We start from the raw sequence: 21880 nt of genomic DNA on the forward strand, positions 1-21880 counted from the left end.
GGTGTTCTGGGTTTGGTTGAGGAGAGGATAGTTTGGTTTGGCCTACAAGCATAGAAGGGGAATTGATCTGAGTTTCAGGAAACTCTTCATTCTCAGGCAAAGAAGGGGGTAGATTGGTTTGGGTTTTAGGCAATTCCTCATGAGAAGAAGGAGATGTAGCTGGAGAGAGAAGTCTTCTCCTGTTGTATGTTTGAAAGTATGTCTAAAAGAGAGGAAAGAAGGTGGAATAGAGTGTCAGTACATTAAACATAATGTGTAGTAGTTTAACAAAAGCTTGAGTGAAAATTATACCATTATAGGAAGAGAGAAAGAACTACTAGAAGAGTAAGATGCTGGTGCAGCAAGAACAGTGGCTTGAGGAAGAACTGGTTGTTCTTGCTTTCTTTTTGACCTCCTCTCAAGGGCTGCACCTCCCTCCAATCTTGGTTGAGAGGATAGAATTTCCTAAATTTCCTCTTGTCTGTTCTTAGTTCTCCTTTCAATATCAACACCTTGGTTATAAGGTGTGAACCCTTCACAGCTAGTTATGTTCAAAGGATTGCCATTGGGTTTCTTGATGGGTTCATTGGAGCCTTGCCTTTGTCTCTAGGAGTTAGAACAGCTTGAGTAGCCATCTCTATGGCCAAAGGAGTGACCTTGACAGGAAACTTGGCTGCATGAGAAACACGGCAAGTCAATACCACTGCACACCCAAGGAAAGCAATTTTAATAACAGGTATAAGTAAAAAGGGAGTACATGTGTTTACCAATGCTTATTTCCACTTATTTCCTGTTGTCAAGATGCACTTCCAGAGGTAGACTTGAACTTCTTTGTCAAAAATTAATGCACTCATGAGAAACCACCATTCTTTGAATCTTATAGTGAGGTAAGGTGTGGTGTTGCAGTAGTAGAAGCTAAACTGATCAAATAATTTTTGATTCTCAGCTAAGAAAGCCTGCACATCTGAATGGTCTTTAAATTGAAGTCTAGCCCCAACTTGTTCATGAATTGTGGGGTGGAAATAGGGGCAAGGAACAGTTTGATATAAACCTATTTGCCTGGCCCATTGGCAAGGGTTATGGCTCTCAAACCTGCAGTTTAAGAGTCTATTAGTGGAGATAGACCCTCCCACCAGAATATATATATAAGTAAGGATTTGAGCCCAAAAGCTTCTTTGTTTTTGCCCCCAGTCATCATCTAGGGTATTAGGCTTAGCATTAATATATGTGAGTCTAGATGAAATAAAGTGGAAATGTATGAAGGGGGTGAAAAGTTGAGGATCTCTGTCAATAGGTAGTTCATAGAGAGTGGTGAACACTTTAGTGAAGGAATTAGAGGTAGCTGGTCTAAATGAGAGAAAAAATTTAGCATAACTTTCACATACTGAGAGGTATGGAGTTTGGGTGGTGGGCCTGATTTCAAGAAAATAGGCATAAAGCCAGGCTTGGAAAAGCCAGAAGGGGCGACCACAGTTATGATCAATTTCCTTATCAACTAAGGAGAATAGACCTCTGTACAAGGTACCTAAAAGAAAAAGAGCAAAGACTAGTTCTATGCCTTCTTGAATACATGTGGCAAGAGCTAAGCATTCCTTGGTAATTTTAAAACCAGAAACACACAAGAAGTGTTGAGAAAACCACAATAGGTAAAAGGCTGTTCTTTCTTCATCTGAGGGTTCAAGGCCAAACTTTTGATATTTAGTCTGGAATTTTCCATAACTAAGGTCAGTATCAAGTTTGATAGGTGTCTTTGGGGTTAAAAGTGTACTGATATGTTGGCCAGAAATAGGGAGGCCAGTTAAATGAATGACATCAAGAATGGTGGGAGAAATCATACCACACCTCAAGATAAGGGAGTTGCAGGAGATAGACCAAAAGCAGGCAGCAGCGCTGATGGCCCATTTGTCCATGTCTAGGGCAAAGGGTGACAGTCTAATAGCATCATAAATACCGAAAGCCCTCCAAAGATCAATATCATATACCATCATTCGCTAGACCCAATGTCTCTAGTTAGGGTTAGGTTTTTTCCATGAGCACAGAGGGTTAGGGCTTGAGTCCAATGATGCCAGGCCAGCTTTGCCTTATTGAAGAGCATCATTTCGGTGTCTGCGATAGGATAATAATGATTAAGTTCATCAGGAATAGTTACAGTGAAAGTAGGACCCAATTCCTCTTATGCAGAACTATCGTGCCGAGGAATAATACAGCTGTTGAAGATGTGTTGACGGGTTAGCTGTTGGAACTCAGTTGGGAGACATTGCACAAGTAACGTTTCTGCTTGTTTCTTTCCTTTGGTTTGAGCTTGTTTGGGTGCCATTGGAGTATTTAAGCAAAAAAGGGTTTTGAAGCATGAGGTTTGAAGAGGCAAAGAATAGAGTAAGGCAGAGAGAATGTAAGTAGTGAGGTGATGATTTGAATTCTGACGTTCAAATAGCTTATGGTGGACCCTTCTGATTGAGTTTGGGTCTGTTGACAATTGGGCTTAATAGTTGGGCCTATTTAATTCGTGCTTTGGATCAATTTTAACATCTGGATGTTATTATAAGTGTTTGGGCTTTAATATGTGGGTTTGTTTTTGTAAGCCTGAATGAACTGCCCAAATATACAAGTGTCCAAACCTTATTTTGTCTTTTCTGACATTCATTCAAAACAAAAACATCTTTTTTTCTTGAATGAGGGGGGTATTGTTGGCACTAAAATTTATATTCTCTGTCAAATAAGCATAACAAATACAGAGAGTTGATCCAGTGGATGCTAGGAGTAAAGATCACGAATTTACAGTGGGATGTGGATCCCAGAATACAGAGCAACTGGTGTAGACACCCCATTTTTGACCGAACTTAAGACTCAGACGTCACCGATTGAGCGCTCGGTGATATTGCATATTGTGCTCATTCAGAAGTTTCAGAGTCCCGGCTGCAAGCCTTGCCTCCGGACTTCTGGACTTTTTCGTGCCTTGCCTCGATTTGCGAACCAAGCTCTGTTTTCTTTGTTTTCTCTTCCCGAAGGGAGAGAGAGGTCTCGTAGATCATCTCTCAGTGGCCGTAGGCTACGTTTCGTGGTCGTAGGCCATTTTTCCCATTTTGGAGCCCGATTTTCGGTTTTTCGGAGTCGTCGGCCGTGTGCCTCGGTTCGGGACCGCGTAACCACCTCCGTTTGCTCCCGTTTTTGGCATACATCTTATTTCCTCCATTTTGACGGACATTGGGGTCCGAAAGACCAACTTCGTGGTCAAACGCTACCTCCAGTTCTTAACAGCCCATTTTCGGGGCCCCGGGCTGCGCGTTTCGGTCCCCGAACCTCCGTTTTGGTTCATTTTTGGTGGAGACCTTATTTTCATAGTTAGGAAGCTTGTAGGAGGGTGGGAGGCCAACAATTGTTCTGAAAAGCCAGCTTTATTTCTTCATCGCTCTCTAACGCCTGTTTTCCTCACTTGAAAGCCAATGTTGACCACCCCGAGGCCACTTTCTTGAACCCTAAACCCCATATTTGTGTTGTACACACCTGGGAGGCCACCAATATTTGGTGGCCGACTAGTAATTGTGCCTGACCCTTTTGAACCCCTCTAAAAAATGGTCTTTTCTCTCTCCTGGTTCACATTTTCAGGGTTTCAACCACATAGCTGTGTTGTGCACACATGGGAGGCCACCAATATGGGGTGGCCGGCTGGCCCCCTGAACCTTTTGAACCTGGCCGGCCATGACCCTCTCACCTGGTTCCTTATAGCTGCACCCTCTGTTTCCCCCCAGATCCTGTATCTGAGGGGGGGTCTTTTTGGGGGGGAATTTGAATTTTATTTTCCCCCCTTTTTCCTTGCCTCTCTCCCTCTATAAGACCAGCACCTCTCCACCATTTCTAAGGGTTGACAAAAACCAATTGGAGCCTTGCATATATACATCCTCCATCTCTCTCATTCAACCATCAAATACCTTTGTTCTTGGACCATTTCTACACCACCTCATAGCACCACACCTCCATACTCCATTTTAGTAACTTGGAGGTTATTTCCAGAGGTTAGGAGCACCATTTCTTCAACCAAAAGCTGCTGGTTCATTGGTCTTCAAGGTGAGTCATCTTTCTCCCTTTTCTAGTCTTTTCTTGCTCTATATCTAAGCCTTTCTTGCAAGCATTTTGGGGCTCCGAACCTAACTAGAAATAGCCTTTTTTTGAGCTCATCTTCATGTTTGATCAAGGGTTTTTCTTTGTTTGAAGCCACCTGCTGCCCCTTTCCCTTTATCCCTCTTTTATGGCTATTTCTTGCATGATATGTTAGCCCTGTTTGTAAGCATTTATGGGCCTCGAGCCAAACTGTAAAATGCCTTGTTTTGAGCCTCTATTCAACTTTGTTGAAGGGCTCTCCTCTGTTTGAGTCCGGCAGCTATCACTTGTCTTATCCCTCTTTTAAGCCTTTTTCTTGCATAATATTTTAGGCCTGCTTGTGATTACTTTCGAAGCTTGACATGAACTGTAAAATAACTTTTTTTGAGCCCCTCTTCAACATTGTTGAAGGGCTCTCCTCTGTTTGAGGTCTCCTACTACCACTTGTCTCTTTACCCCTCTTTTAGGCCTTTTCTTGCATGATAGTTTGGCCTTATTTGTGATTATTTTCGTGGCTTGATATAAACTGTAAAGTGCCTTGTTTTGAGCCCATATTCAACTTTGTTGAAGGGATCTTTGCCATTTGGGTCCAGCTTCTGTCCCTTTGTGTTTAATCTCTCTTTTAGGGCCATTTTTGCATGATAGATTAGCCCTATTTGTGTTCATTTTTAAGACTTGTTATAAACTGGAAATATGCATATTTTGGGACTGTCTTGCATCTGTCTTCATGCTTCATGATTAAATAATGCATGATTTGTATAGCTGTAAGTTATTCCATGTGTCTAGTTTCGAATTTCGGGGTTCATTCCATGCATCTGGTGCCATGTTTCCATGTTTCGGGGCTGTTTTGTATCATATTTCAGCGTTGAAATTTGCATGTTTGCATATCATGTTCCATGCCTTGCCATGCTTTGGGTAGAGTGGCATTTGATGCCTTAGGCTTGGTCCTCGGTTTGCGTACATGCGTGCACGTATTTCGAGAGTCTCATTTTCATCTCATGGCTACTGATGTGAGTGTGGATGAGGTCCACTCATGTTGGTGTAAGTCCATTGTGCATTGTGTATGCCATTTCATTTCATAGCATTGTGTATGCTAGGTTGTATGTTAGCGCATTGTGTATGCCATGTTACCTCGTGCATCGTGTATGCCATTTCGTAGCATTGTGTATGCTAGGTTACATTCTAGAATTGCATTCATGCATGTCATGCATATTGCATTGTGTTTGGGATAGGAGTTAGCCCGAGCACGGGAAACGAGGGACGTTTCGTACTTCGAGTGAAGGAACGTGTCTCAATTCCCAGTCACCGACACTCCGGATTATCCATGATGGAGTTTAGGTCTTGTTGTGTTCATATGTGCATTCATTTCATATTGAGTCGTGCAATTCGACTCCTCGGCCATCATGCATCGATATGCGTGATTGGTGGCACGAGGATCGATGACTACACTCCCTGAAGAGTAGTCATGCATACATATGTGAAAATACTTTGCCATGCCCCTTTGTTGCTCTCTATTGCAGCAAATCAGAAATCGGCAGCCTTCAGGAGCTTGACACGTATTCCAAGAACAATTGCAAACAGAGGCAAACCGGGGCATCGCGAGGGATTCTCCACACAAGGCAACTCGAGCATGCATCATTCATCATCCGGAGCTGATTTGAGGCAGTCCCTGGCTTGCATGCCAATTTATTGCTTTCCTAATTTAATTTGTTAATTAATTAGGATTTTGTACTTATTCGGACTGTATTATTCATTTGGGACTGTATTATTTATTCGGACCCTCCGAGCGAGGGCACAACTGTAATAAGTGTGCGTGTGTGCGATGTATGTCTTCCAACCCTACGTCTTTCTCCCTTTTATTTACCCGCTTATGATGGTTAGATTAGGGCATGTTTCAAATTAGCATACAGTATGATAGCATGTTTGCATTCATTTATCTGTTTTGCATGCACCAGGCTCGGCGCATCATACTAACTGCATTCGTATTTCAATTCCAAGTTGAATGCATGTTAGCTGTAGCATTTCATATGCCATGTTTAGAATAGCCGAGCCTATCTTAGTTGTATTTTTGCATGTGTTGCATTAGGCATTTCTGTATAATTAGGATCATGCATGGATTTCTAATTAGCTTCTGTTTTGGCTTGGAGTACTCGGTAAGTTTTTGTGCTTTAGTATCCTTGCATACGTGTGAGTGACTGCCATGATAGCATGCTTACCATGAGACAACTGCTTATGTGATATATCTGCCTGAATGCCTGTGGGTGAAGGTTGGGTTATTTGAATTGGAACAATTCATTAAGTGTGAGTTTTAAGCCCACTAGATAGTGGCAAAACCATTTTTTTCTAAGCCCACCCGAGGGTGGCAAATCCACGTCTTAGCCTACTTGCGGGTAGCACCATCAAACCACTTTCAAAAATAAACATGAAATGTTTTGTTCCAATGCAGACGATCCAGTCTATACTTGTATGCTGTTCGCATCACATAGTAAATCTAGGCTAATAACCGGAATAAGAATACATAAAGTTTTCAAAACTAGATATCATGGTTAGTAGAGGCCGATCTTTGATCGGGCGAGCGGGGGTGCTCACGAAGCGACCTTCCCCAATCGTACCCAAGTTCCCAAGCCGAGGCAACTTTGGTGATGACGGACACGTGGCCTTAGGCAACGAGTCAGGGTTTCCTAAATTTCCCCAAAATAAAACATTTAGGTGGCGACTCTGTATCTGGCAAAGCAGTCCATGTTTGGCACTTCTTTCAAAATCTGTTTTCTTGACCTTCCCCAATCGTACCCAAGTTTCCGAGCCGAGGCAACTTTGGTGATGACGGACACGTAGCCTTAGGAAACGAGTCAGGGTTTCCTAAATTTCCCCAAAATAAAACATTTAGGTGGCGACTCTGTATCTGGCAAAGCAGTCCATGTTTGGCACTTCTTTCAAAATCTGTTTTCTCAAAATGATTTGCCGGATTTGGACTCTTTGGTTCAGATTTAGAACCGTGACAATTTGAGAGTCCGAACTGTAGTGAGCCCAATACGAACAGAACGGGACTCACCCTCCCGGGGCGTTCGGGGACGTCTACAGCTGGCAGAAGTGAAACAATTAAAAGAGCAAATGTAGTAGTTGCAGTTTTTTCCTGTCGATTTATCTAGTAATGTAGTAGGATGTGGCCAAACGTGGTCCAGGTGTCAAGCCATGAAGATAGGCATGCAAGGGATGCAGGATACGTGTCTTATTTGCAAGAGAAAGAGGATACTGCAGCAGAGAAACAATTACCAACGATTATGGAGATCATAGGCAGTTATACAGAAAGTGGATGTAACTTGCTCCAGGATGGGACACGTGGCAGCAGAGAAGTAGCAAGACCAATAGCATAAAGGCTGGAAATTCAAAGAAAAGAAATTTTCAATCAAATTCACAACCTATGTAGAATTAGGAGTAATTTAACTTAGTTAGCAATAGCTTTTGTACTTAGGAATAGTCTGTTTGTAATTCAGCCTCTGTGGCTAAGTTTTCCTTTGTCGATTGTTATGTTCATTAAACTTGAAATTTAATTCTTGTAATTAAGCGGCAAGTTTACTTGTTCTTCAATTAATTTTTAGTCTATTCATACTTGTTTGTTCATATTACAACCTCCAAAGAAGTTTTTGAATTTGTCAAGGCATTAGGACGTTCAAACCATAATTGCTTGTTCTATTGTTGTTTGTGAAATTTTGGTTATTCTGTCGAATCTCCTTTGTCGATTTGACCTAAACTAGATTTTTGCTAACACAGACAAAACAAGATATGGATTTTCCCTTTCCTTTAGAACTAACTTTCTGATCTTTATTTGTAACTGCTGGATTCGGAAACATGTCCAAAGTAACAACAAAAGGAGCAAAACCAGTTACCCAACAACTAAATCCTCCTCTAGATAATGGAGCATATCCAAACAATCTTCGACAATGATCAGGTTCTGGCGTATTGATAAGTCTCCATGCATGATCTTTACCCAAAGTAACTATTGCACAATCTAAGACTTCAAACTCACTGGTGGAACCATAGGTGCACAACACTTTATATTCACTCGTTAAAAGGACACAAGCTAATGTGTAACAATAGCCATGAAAAGGGAAATTCAATGGAGGAACCGTTACCTTTGCTTCACGAGAGGATTAGCAATGTGTAATGTCTTATCTTGTTCATCCGAAAACAGTACTAGACCATCACAAGTAGCCAAAACCTCAGTAGGAAATGGAAAACTTATCTCGGTCTCTGTAGCATTCTTTTCCCCAACTCCGCAAATTGGCCAGTATCCAGAGGCAAACTGGGTTGGATGAACAGGCCCGACATAGTAGAACGATGGAGGTGCTCCTTAATAAAAAGAGGGCTATGGATTATGTTGTACCACTGCCGACAAATGTACCTCATTGAATTGTAAAGAACATCTGCCTGAAGCCAGACAAGGATGCAGAATATAACTTCTTCAGGAAGAGAAGGTATGGTTCTGCTTTTCTTCTTGTTTTTATAAGAAGAAAAGGAAACGGTTTTTATACTTGGTGCGACTGACTCTTCCATTCAGAATTTCTCTTGAAGTCGTCTAACAAGTATACACAAACAAACCTATCAAACAAATTATAAGAGATTGCTGAATCTATGTATTCAAAAAGGGAAAAAATAAAGCCACCAAGCAGACCAATTCAATCAATATAGCACCAAATAACAAGTTACAGCAACATGACCCTAAAAGATCAAAAAATAAAAAAATAATTCAATTAATTCAGAGAGATATGCCAACAATCAACCAAATCAACAACGACAAAACACAAGAGCATCTCATTCTCCTAGGCCAAGTAGCAAATGGACCAGAAAACAGTAAAATTATGTTTTGTCATCACAAAAGACAACTCTATTTGGTGCAGCTTATCGATCTGCTTGCAGGTTTGTTTATTTTGGAAATGTGTCAAAATGTTTAGTGCAACTTCTACTTATAACTTATAAGTAGAAATAGCTTAAATAAAAGGGTGAAAAGTTGATTATCTTGAGGTTAGGGGAGGGATGCATTTAGCTTTTGCTTTTGAATTATCAATTTTCAACTTGAGAAAAATTGCACAAAACAAGGCCAATGCTTACCTTGGAAGTTGAAGTTACATATAGTTTATTGCAACTCAATGCCAGTCAAAAAACAATGATAAACAGGAGAAATATGCTTGTTTAGGAGACACTTTACTACATTCACACTCAAGTACTAGACTAAAAAAATAGGAGGGATATGGAACAAGCAACATTTTCCACTTTAAAGCTGTCAAACACATTCACACTCATCCAGAAATGAGCAATATCGGAAAATCAAACCAGCATATACCTTGACATATCAATGTAGACAATCATTTTGGAATGTCTCAAAAAAATAGAAGGGGCAGGAACTAAAGACCGAGTACTAAAATTCAGGGGAAAAATAAATGGTTAATATGTACTGAGAAAAAGGGAACCATTTAGAAATCAACAAACCTTAATGAGAAATGAAAGCTTAAAGGGCCCTATTTTCTTTTACCAAGTTGCACCACAACAACACACAATACTTGATTGATACCACAGAGCCTCTTCCCCCGACTAAGAAAAGATATAGATCCTATAGCATGGAAGGGATTCCTTTGCCGCAGAGACGTTTGGGAACTAGTATTGGGTTACTATCAGAGAGCTTTAAAGTCAGGCTATATGAAAGATATGATTGTCTAGTTTACGATGCTCTCAACCCTTTAATAATTTTGTTGGATATATGCCAAGTTCCAATCCTTCAATCTCAATTTTGAGAAGAAACTTGACTGGATAAAAGAGAAAAAATGGCACTTTTACCTAAGCGTGGACATCGACTTTGTGCAACGATCCTCTATCCCCAAATAATTCTATCTCCCTATCCCAATTCACTCACTATCACTGGATTATATGAGAATCCCAAGATGTGAAAATTTCAAGACATATTCAATAGTTGTGAGTAAATTGGGACAGGGGGACAAGATTATTTAGGGACAGAGGAATCTTGTACATGGACTTGGACACAAAATGAATATGTGGGACTTGGAATTGATGGGTGAAAGAAAAAAATGACACTTTTACTTATGCATGGACACAACACAGATATGCAAGGCATGATAATTTTCTAAAAAAACCATACAAAGTCACTGTAAGATAAGATAAAAATATATATTTTTTTATAATTTCCATTTGAAATGAAACAATCCCTCCACATGAAGGACTAACTAATATCATGTGCATTTGACCCTTCCCAAACATTGCAATAGCACGAGCCTCTTTCATCATTTTATATATTTTAATTGCTACTTATATGAATATACCATCTACGAACCACTGAAAAAAAAAAAAAAAAAGAAAAAAGAAAAAGAAAAAGAAGCACACTAATTCTACATGAAAAACCACTAAATGCATAATGTATACAACATTAGCATATGAAACACTACCAAATAATGCAACACTTGCTAACCCAATAATGCAACAAAAAACATAGCTACAATATGGGTGGCCATGGGCCTAGTAGCCTGCCCACCCTCCCAGCCCTATATTTTTAGGATTTGGGATAAATATTTGACCATAGGGCATTCAAAGAAAACATGCTAACTGGTTTCCTCAATATGCCCACAAAAAAAAAAAAACACTAAGCATCATCTATAAATCTCCAAGCTTTGAGCCTAAAATCTGGTATATAGCCTCTCTTTTATAGCTAGTTAGAATATAAAGCCATGTCCAGGGGTGTGGCTGAAAAACCAAATGAGCATGTGCCAAGTAGCAGTAATGAGCTCCTATAGAATCCCATGTAACAGAAGAAGAAAAACATGAGATTTGGATATACCAACTCAGTTCACTTTTTAAATTACATCAAGTAAAACATACCTGAAAAAATTCAAATTGACCGGACATTATTAACCTTTTTATCGACTTATATTTGTATCTACACAAATAAATAATGAATATGATTTAAAGTATGAAATTGAATACAAATGCGAGTCGATGAAAAGATTAATGATGTCCGATCAATTTAAATTTTTGCAGGTATGTTTTACTTGATATACTCTAAAAAGTGAATAATTTAGATTATTAAAATGGGTTCCGAAATGGACCCATATGAGGGTTATTGAAAAAAAATAGGTTAAAAATGTCATATAAAAAAGTCAATTTTTTTCTCTATTTTTTACATATTTTTTCATAAAAAATTTAAAAATATTTTTTAAACACTTCAGTTTTACCCAAGCTACTTTCCAAGCCAACTCTTAATATTAGGTTACAAAGACGTGTGTCATTAGAATTTTTAGAAAAAGTTATTATCTATATGACATCTTTATAGCTGATGTCACTGTTGTGAACAAATGTATAGAATTGCACTTTCACAAACACTATAATACACTTCTCTCTCTCTCTGCACACACCTCATTTTTTTAAATAAAACAACAAAAAGCAGATACATTTTATTTTATTTTTATAAAATGAAAATAAATTTAATACATAAATTCGGCATTTCTTTTGCAAATCTTATGGACTGATAGGATTTCTAGAAACAAATCTAAATTTGAAGGAAAACAAGTGGAGTGGAATCAAGCTTTTGAACCGATTATATTTAAATGTAATATTTTGATGTAAATTGAATAATTATTCATTTTTCTATAAATAGAATTTCTTTTGCTGATTTTTTATTTTTTAAAAAAATTGCAAGTGTTGGTCCACTTTCATAACACTCTAATTGTTTTCATTTAGGATTGATTTTCTCAAAATTTTCAATTTTATAGAATTTGATTGCTACTTTAGTTGGATAAAAACAAGTCAAGAAATACATAAACAAATCACGGAATCAGACACAATATAATCCGTCTATGTGCAAAGAAACAATTAATATCTTAGTAAGAAAAGCCACTATATGCAATATCCAATATCCAATACATAGGTTTTGAGGTACATTAGGAATTTTGGCTTGATAGACAAAATTTCCTTTTTCATTATGGCTTAAATAGACTGTGGTGTTAATTAGGTCCACATTCCCTAAGCTAAATGTACCTAGGTTTCTACTTTATGGTTAAAAAAAACAACAAACAACAAACAACAACAATAGACATCAAGACTAAGAAAAAAATTTGTAAGTTTTGGCAGAGAGGATGATAGAGCGTGCTCCTCCAATAGGGGCAAGGATGGTTATCAGGACACCAACAACGATTGAAATCTGCAATAAAAAATTTATAAGAGATCGTTAAAAAAAATCTTCAAGAATGTGTAAACTAATGTGACATGTTATTATATATATATCTGCAATGTTATTGTATGATTTAAATACTAAAAATAATAATAATAAAATAGAATTCTCCAAAAAAAAATTCCAAATTTTAAAAAGGAGTAATGAACATTACCGATTTTTAACACTAGAACCATGATATGAAGATGAGTCAATAAAGCATAAATCAATATTTAAATCAATAAAACAAGCGATAGTACAAGTGTATGATTGAATTGATCGAGTCAAGCAAGAACAAGGTTCAAAGGGGTTGGCTTAGTGGGTGCAGCTTGGAGCTTGAGACTGTACTCCTTTCAAGTTTCAGGTTCAACTCTCACTAGGTGATATAAACTTTTTGGAGCCACGCTGACTTGAACACCCAGTGATCAATTTTTTTATTTTTATTTTTTTGTGCATACATTACTGACTAATAGCATGGCAATTTAATGTGAAATCTAAGTTTGAAAACTTTAATTTGTTAGTTTGTAGGTATAAAAAATGAGATTAATGATGAGAGTTCATATTTTAATTAATGCAATGTACTTAGTACTTACCCATGAGGCAACCCAGTGAAAGCTCCATCTCTTAGGTTGATCTAGGACCAGCCATATGATACAAGGGAGCTGTGGGAAACAAACGCATTGACATCTCATTTAATTTAATTTAAACATCATACTAAAAGGCAAACGAAAGAAATGCCAATTAAAAAAGGCAAACGAAAGCAATACTGAAAAGGTAAATGAAAGAAATGCTAATTAAAATGGATACAAGCACGGTTAAATAGCCAAGAACTCACGAAATATGAGGTTGACGCGAATGCTAGCCCTCCAAAAAACGCTAATAACCCTCCAAAAAATGGAATGCAAATTCCAACGAAGGCTGTGAGAACTGTCATGACATGGGTCCATGATACATTAAGTTAGTTCCTCATATAATCTATTTTCATTTTTTAATATCACTATTTTGTTACATTTTTATTATGCTTGTACCTCATATAATATGTTTCCTAATTTTTATATTTTTATTTTTATTATAGCCAATGCAATTCGACCTCCTTAAGTTTGTTCTAACTGCTTAGCCATACAATATTGTGTTGAGATATATTCATACAAAGCTAATTAAAACATTTATTAAATTAATAGTGCTAATTCGGGTTGCCTCATGGATGTACTTAAGAAAAAAAAAGAAGAGATATTGTGAAGTATATATGTGCGCTTACCCACATATGCACTGCGTGCAATGAGGCGAAGAGACAACCCAGGAGTGAATTGCTTCTTCTGAACTAAGTAACATTCTATCATATCAAACACTGGCATTGCAAAAACCTATAAAAATAAATGATCAATATCTTACTCATTACTTGAATGATCATGTCTTTAAATAGAGTTTGATTGTCTTTAAATATCAGACTTTATATATATACTAAAGATAGTTACATCAACATATAGCTATTTGTGTGTCCCATTTGCGTATTGTTTAGTAACACTTCCATTCCTTTTTTCTGTTTTCATTTTCAAGTAATTAAATTACCTGATAGCCCCCAAGGACATGTAGGAAGACCATAAAATTGGCAGTAACAACGAGCCAACGGGGTCTCTCTAGTGAAACAAGGACGTCGTCTTCAACATCAACCCCGAAAGCCCAGTAGCCAGAGGTTGCCACTGAGAAATAGCACAACGCAACAATGGCATAAGCTACCATCACTCCTCTCCACATGGGCTTTTTAGAGGGCTTCTCTGCTGACGAAGGGATCGTTGCTTGAATCTCAAGCGCCACACTATGCCCTGCGAATGCAAAGGCAATGGTGCCCAGGCTGGTGAACACATCAAACACTATACCAGCAATGGTATGAGACCGAACTCCATATTTAATAATGTCGTTGTTTTGGTTGTGTTGTCGGATATTGATACCCCTCCATATTGATGCCACACAAGCTACCATCGAGTAACTGTATTGATCATGCAATTCCAAACACAAGTGTGGAAAATGGTTGAATTTCACTTACAAATTGAATGATTCATATCATTAAGGTGAGCCTTTAAGGCCTAATAGTACGTTCTAATTAACAAATTACCATACCACAGAACCACTCTATGCATATATATGACCCACTCCATACATGCATCATGTGTGTATAGACATTCTAGACTTAACACATAACTACTTAAAATCAAGTTTAGTTTCCAACAAACATTTGTTCCTTGTAATTGCTCACTATGGATAACAAGGAGGAAAAGATAATGTGACAAAAAATATGTGAGAAATTTCTTTCACATTTTCCTTTTTCTTGGTTTTTCTCTCCTACAAATTACAAGTTTCAAACAAAGGCAAGATTAAATGAAGAAAAAAATAAAAAAATTCTTTTAAAACTTTCATATAGAATTATTCACCAGAATGACATGTCAATGACAGATTGATATTAAAAAAGATAACTTTTTTTTTTTTTTTTTCCAAGCGATAAGCCTATAATTTTGCCACATCATTTCGTATGTATTTTACCTGAAAGACATGACGGCAGCAAGCAAGGAAACTAGTTTCAAGGAATTGAAGTTGGGGGTTTGGGACAATATCAATTGCAAAAAGCCAAAGAAGATGCTAAAATATGTCTGCCTAAGTTGATTGAGGAGCTTTTCATGAGAGAGCAGGAGCAGATCAGCACACTTCTTCAATGATTTTGCTCCGGTGACCACATATACTATGTCGGAGGCCACCTGTACCATCAACTGTTGAGGCATGACAATCCAATAACCAAGATTTTTGCCGAAAGCATGCTGTCCTAGTTCTGGATATCGATCAAATCTCCTTCCCGGCACAAATTCATGCAGTTCAACCAGTTGCCACAGCGAGTAAAGCGTCACCAACCATGAAACTATTAAAGTTGTGATACCAGGAACCCTGTGTAACATATATATCATCAACCGCAACAATTCTCAATATGTTTTTTTTTTATCAGTAAAAAAGAAGAAACTTCATTGATGAAAATCAATATACAAGACCAAGACAAACATCAATTGTTAGGTTTTTATTCTTGGCAATCCCGGTTGACAAAACTCCTTTCAGTTGTACTTATTTTTGCACTTTTTTATTTCAGTGAGGCTATGAGTTTTTAGATGCAAATTCAACCCGAATTGTGCCTTGTAGAGAAGTTTGTGATGTTAATACTTTCAAGATTGCCACTTCGCTGATTATGACGGGGATCGAACTGCCCGGTCAGCTCGCGGGGGGTCCAGGGGGCTGCGCCCCTTGGCGGGTCAGGGGCAGCGTCACGGCGGGGTCGAGGGGCAATGCCCCCGAAGAAAAATGCAAAATTGCATTCAAAGTTGCCTATCCGCCCTTGCTCGCTCGATCGAAGGAGTTCTCGCTCGAGCGAAGGCTGCGTCCGTATAAAAACCTGAAAGAGATGATTTTATGCTCGAGCGCAGGTTGTTTGGCTCGAGCGAAGCCACTTATGGAAAACACGCGTTTTTGGTTCCTCGCTCGAGCGAGAGAGTCTTCGCTTGAGAGAGCATCGCGATTCAGATTTCTATAAGTACGTGTTTCTATCAAATTTTAGGTTTACTTATCCAGATTTTCTTCTTGGGTTCTAGGGTTTATATCTGGGGATATTTTGCTAGTTTTCTTTGATGTTTAATTGAGTATTCAACTCATGGGTTAAGAAGAATACATCAAAGGTTTGTTTGTTCATTCTATACAAAAGAAAAAGTTGTTCTTCGGTGGATTCTGAAGAATTCGAGGCTGAAACTTTGGTGGATTCTGGAGTGGCTCATCGTCAAGACAATTTCGAGGTGAAGACAGGGTTGGAAGAGGCACATAGAGGTTGGTTCAATTCGGGCGTGGATTCGCTAGGTAATTGAGAGTATACTTGTGTAATTCCTTTATATTTTCTTAGTGGATTGTTTTGTGACTGTTGCCCGTGATTTTTTTATCACAATTGGAGGTGTCCAATTGTGGTTTTTCCATGTAAAATCGTTGTGTCGATTTATCTTGATTGTTTGATTAGGATTGTTATATACTGCTTAAAATTGATATATAATCACAAATCAACATCTAAGAAATTTCTAAATTTTTCATCAATAAAAAAGAAAAATGCACAAAGTCACAACAAAACTTAACAACATCAATTAAGTTGATATCAAAAAGCAAATCCAATCTAAACCAAAATGATTGGTGAACCACACTACTTTAAACAGAGTTTTTGCATCATTATTTATTATTATTATTTTTGCAATAGTGCTGGCACTTTATCCAAAAAAAAAAAAAAAAAAAAAAAGTTTTTGCGACGACATGCTGGCTAATATTAATCTCTTTTTGGCAACATCTAAGAAAGCATTTTTTTGGGTCAAATTTCATTTGGTCATTACTGGAATTCCTTTGTGTCATATTTTTTTTTTTCAATTTTTTATATAAAAAAATTTACTAATGAGGAAAAAAAAACAAAAACTTTTAATAATTATCAAACACCACCTTAATATTAATGACATAATATTAGCAACAGAAATGTTTTGTCACCAAAAAGGTAACAAAACATGAATTACTGTCACAAAACTGTTGAAAAATCCAAACCCAATTCAACAGCAACATACTTGAAGAATGAAGATCATTCCAGGAGGAGTTTGAAGTTGGAAGATGGTTCATGGAAGCTCCATGGTCAAAAGTTTAATAAACAAGAAAATGCTAAAAACATATGAATTGAGCTGATAACAGCTCACAGCCATCCGGTATTCACACCTGAGGCTTAGTACTATAAATAGGTGATGTTTTGAGATCATGAGATTGAGAGAAAAATAAGAGATACTACATGTATCCTGAAATCAGAAATAAAAACAGAGTATTTGTTCTTCCATTTATATTCTCAAAATATATTATTTGGATCCCATTCCCATTTTTCATCAAAAACAACATTCCAGTAACAATTCATTGTACTATTAGTATTAAAAAAAAAATTAAAAAAAAAAAGGAACAAGAAAAAATACCAGCCGAGTTGGGACATGGCGAATGGTAAGCCTAGGACGCCGGCGCCAACCATGGCAGTTACATTATGGAAAGTCGAGTACCACCATTTTGCCTTCCGAGATGCAGTTACCGGCAACCAGCTATTCAAGTCTATTGATGGGTTGGTTCTTACGGTTTCACCTGAATCATTCCCATCGCTCTCATGATACTGACAAATTATTACAAAAACAAAAACAACAACGAAAAACATGTTAGCTAGCTGAGTTAAATTTGTATTGCATGAAAACATGAACATGTTTTTGTTGTTTCCAAAGTAATACCTCTGAGTTACACATCTTCTGAAGTGACGGATAGTATTTCTTACAGAGAAGTTGAATATTCTGAAAAATTCCAGTGCTTATTGTCTTGTTTTGTTGGTCAAAATTGTGAAAAATATAAAAATAAATCAAATTATAGAGATCCTCATAAGGTGGGTATTTGAATTAGTCTTATAATAATCTGGGCCACAGTATAGAGACACATAATTAAAAATTAAAAAGATTTAGGTATAGCTTTATGCACTGAGAAGATCTTAGCCGTAATTTTAACTACAACTTTTGCTACATTTGCTCTGTAATTTCATAAACAAATTAATAATGCACATGATTGTAGCGAATGTCGACTTACTTGGCTAATGTATTTATTTATTTTTTACTTACATATAAATTTATTAAAGAATCAGACACAAAAACAATTAAAAAATTATTAAGAGGATTATATCAAGTTTTGTCTGGTGCATATTTTTTTCTTAAATTTGGGCTAATAATAGTTGTTAGGCATTAACAGTCTAATTTGATATAATATTTCTCATATTTGTAATTAATATCCTATTGGTTTAAAAAAAAAGGCTTCATGTTCTCTCTTAGACTTTCTTCAACTATTGCCAAGACTAAATAAGAAAATTGAAAAATCTATAATCCAAACCGGTCCAATCCAATCCGGTAGGTTTGAACTGATTTTTTGAATCCGTGATTCGGTTCTAGTTATAAAATTGAGGAGCTGGTTTCCGCGAATCCGTTTTGGATTTAAGTTTACGGTTTCGAATTAGAACTGAACCAGACTATATGTAATTTTTTTAATTAGTTAGCATAATTTTAGTTTTGTGATTCACAATAAGATGATTTTTTTATGGGAGTCTTATGATTGCTACATGTTGAACAATATGTTATGTTATGTTGAACAATATGGGAGTCTTAGATATTATATTTGTTGAAGTTATGTTTTGAAAAATCAAGGGTAGATTAAACTTATTGTTATGTTTTTATTTGGTGGGCATGTTATTATTATTTTTAAAATTTATAATAAGTTGAATTTTTTTGAAAATGTTATATGATTTTTTTTGTGAACAAATTATGTGAAATCGTGATTCCAAATTGAGCCAAACCATGTTTAAATGGTTTGGTTCGGATTGCTTTCAAGACTTAAATGGATTGGTTTGGTCCCAATTTTAATGGAATCGTAAACAACATATTGATCTTGACTTTACACCAAACCGAACTAACCCGAACCATGCTCACCCCTACTTGTGATTATCAAGTAGATTTTGTGGGTGTTGATTTTTGACCTCACAACCAAATAGGGAACTTAGCTGGAGAACACTAGCATAATAGATTAAGCTCGAATAACCAGTCACAGAAAGATAAGAATCTGGTAGTGGTTCGTCCACCTAGGGGCACTCCGACGATCAAGTTAGTAATCATTATCTCATAAAGATAACAAATAGTGATTAACTCACTAGACAGAATAATCAAAGCCTCCCTTAGACCCATGAGGGTGCCTTCCTTTTATAGTCAGCACTAATCTAATCCTTGTAGAAGCCTAGCTTCAATGGACTTTGGCTCAATGCTCATCTTGGACTCCCAGTTAGATAGAGATAAACTCCCTAAGAGCTTTATCTTTATCCAGACTGAGGTCCTCCAATATTCTAGGACTCTTGTCCTCTATCCGAATATCCCAGATTCCGATATCTCCACAGATGACCTCGGCCTAGCCGAGATAATCTCGGCATCATGACCAGGCCACATGGCATCTCGGCTAATACCTCGGCATCACCTTTAACCACGTGCTATCACTCTCAAAATATGTCCCCACAATTACCCCTAGGTTCTATTACCTCGACATCCTAAGGTAATGGAACCTATATCGTTTGTTCAAATACTATGTCGGCTAAAAATTCATTCTTCCCGTCGACCGAGGTCCCGTCGACCGAGGTCTTCACTCGTCGGCTTCAAGTACCTAGCACTCAACTGTCCATTTTTATCAGGGATCAAGAACCAAGAACCAAGAACCAAGTTCTTTAAGTATCTTAACTGAGATCGTTTCTCTAGCCGAGGTTTTTGCTTGATTAAATCAAGAACTCCAAGAGTTTTATCTGCTCATGAGCTGTCACGCACGGTTTTCTCAACCGTTTCTACCACGCGTCCTTCTCTCATTAGTTCGTACCTGACACGCGCTATCAAGACGCTCGTTGCTTTTCACGCCGCCTGACAGACACGTTGTCCAAGGCACATCATTATAGCCTGTCGCATTTTTCACAATATCAACAAAACTTCTCCCTCTTTCTCCGTCTCTTCACTTTTGCAAAAAACAATCTCTCTCGTTTCACAAATTTTCTCTCTCTAAACTTCCACTCTCGAACCGCCATTACTACTTCTCCAAAGTTCTGCAACCATTTCATTCGTCTTCTCCGGCGAACTTTTTTCCATCGAACTCTGGACAACATCATCATTGGACTCCGGCAAATCTCTGTCCGGCCTCGTTTCCTCGACTTTATTTGGTAAGTTCTCAATTTCTATCTTTCAAATCTCAGTCTTCCACTGTTCTGAATATGTTTTTTTTATGAACTCGCCATATGCTCTTTTTATTGTATTATTGTTTGTTAAATCTCGCACTCATTGTTGTATCATGAGTTGATTCCTTGAATCTGCATTATGTTTTAAAGTTTGTCACTGTGTCTTTTAACTATCAATCATATTTGTGATTTGCGCGTACTGCCCCCACACACTCACTCAGTGTTTTGTGGATTTGGGATTCTACATTTGTGATTCTTGAATTTTGCCTTTGAATCCTTCTTGGCCCTGAACTTCGTTCTGTTTGCTTTGTCAGTCTTTCAGATTCTTGTTCTTGTTTCTTGTTTCAATCTTGATTTCTGAATTATATTTCTTGTCTGGTCTTCTTGTTCTATTTTCAGATTCTGTCTACAAATTTTTTGTTCACTTGCATAGACCATAGGCTTGGGATTTGCTTAGAAACCAAATACTTAGGAAAAACTGAACCAAAAACCCCCATTTAGATTTGAAAAAACCCTAGCTCCGATACCAGTTTAGGGTATAGCCGAGGTATTTGAACCCATACCAATTATTCCTTTCTGAAATTTCACACCAATCTTCACTAAGCCAACATTATGGGAATGTTTAGGTGGAAAGTAGACACCCCTGCCAAGCTGAAATACCTTAGGCAAGAGTTTTCTATTCCAGCCAACGTCCATCTGAGGTTGGCTGGGAAGGATGACTCAATTATGCCTGGCCAAGATTATATGCCATTCCTAGTTGTCTTTATTGTGGAAGGAGGAGTTAGGTTTCCCCTACATATCCTCTTTAGGGAAGTCCTCCACTACTATAAACTTAATCCCATGCAACTGGCCGTTAATTCCTTCAGGATCATCAATGGTATTGCCGAATTGGTATGTCGGCAAAATGCCAAAATCACACTCTCTAATATCCAACACTGTTAAACCATATGTAGCTTAAAAACACCCAAAGGTTACACCTACTACCTCAAGCCAAGATCTACGCAATACAAGTTGATAGCTGATATCCCAAATTCTAATAAAGGCGCGACAGACGACTACCTAATTGTCTCGGGCAATTAGGAGTTTGCGCCAGATGATGAACTCCACCATTCCCCTTGCGCTGTGAAGTTTTTAGGGATGACAAAGGTAAGGACCTAATCCCCTCCCAAAGTCCCTTTGTCTGTAACTTTACTTAACTATCTTTCAATTTCTAATGTTTTCTTTTGTGTTTTTACAGCCCTTCTTTAGCCTGAAAAGGACTTCCGCCAATACAACGTGCCAAGCAAGGATCTGGTACGCGCCTTCTTTGTTTTCCCATTGAAGTGCGCAAGGCCCCAATCCTCCTTAATTTTATTCCGACATATAGGAGTCCACTGCCCGACATCCCCAAAAAAAGCAAGACTCCACCTTCTTCATCTACTCCTCCAATAGCCTCATCTCCAAGGCCAGATCAGGCCTTCACCTCTGACCTAGTTGACCAGCCATCCACTTCTGCCCCTTAGTTGATTCCTCTATCCCAATGCCAACACCAACGCAGAGCTTCTCTCTTCGCTCCTGTAGGCAGAACTCGTGGCCGCTAACGCCAAGAATCTGAAGCATCAACCTTTGATCCAGCCAATCCTCTCATAGCCCTTCCAATAATCCATCTTGGAACCAAGGTCACTGTTGCCGCCACCACCGAAGAGATGGGCCGTGTGAAGATCATTTTGGACGACCTTCTTGCCGACATCCCAAGTGTGGTGTTAGTCCACTCCTCATCTCCTTCCCAA

General features: G+C 37.9%; 1 protein-coding gene across 1 annotated transcript; it reads right to left on the minus strand.

Moving 5' to 3' along the window:
* Window positions 1-12181: 12181 nt before the first annotated feature.
* LOC114318208 (lysine histidine transporter-like 5) lies at window positions 12182-17423 on the minus strand. The gene is made up of 7 exons (XM_028265067.2): window positions 17302-17423; window positions 14828-15223; window positions 13859-14276; window positions 13548-13653; window positions 13125-13216; window positions 12883-12951; window positions 12182-12280 (listed from the first exon to the last, which is right to left on the minus strand). Exons 1-7 carry the CDS (start codon window positions 17352-17354, stop codon window positions 12182-12184), a joined length of 1233 nt encoding a protein of 410 aa, XP_028120868.2. The 5' UTR covers window positions 17355-17423.
* Between the last annotated feature and the right edge of the window lie 4457 nt (window positions 17424-21880).

This window comes from Camellia sinensis, chromosome 6 (assembly GCF_055761805.1).
Source record: "Camellia sinensis isolate YWXY chromosome 6, ASM5576180v1, whole genome shotgun sequence".
NCBI lineage: Eukaryota > Viridiplantae > Streptophyta > Magnoliopsida > Ericales > Theaceae > Camellia > Camellia sinensis.

Coding starts and splice junctions, on each gene's coding strand:
- LOC114318208 (XM_028265067.2), bottom strand. CDS start 17,354: ATGGTTGGCGCCGGCGTCCTAGGCTTACCATTCGCCATGTCCCAACTC. Junction 14,277..14,827: donor GCTGCCGTCATGTCTTTCAG/GTAAAATACATA, acceptor TGATCAATACAG/TTACTCGATGGTAGCTTGTG. Junction 13,654..13,858: donor ATGTCCTTGGGGGCTATCAG/GTAATTTAATTA, acceptor TTATTTTTATAG/GTTTTTGCAATGCCAGTGTT.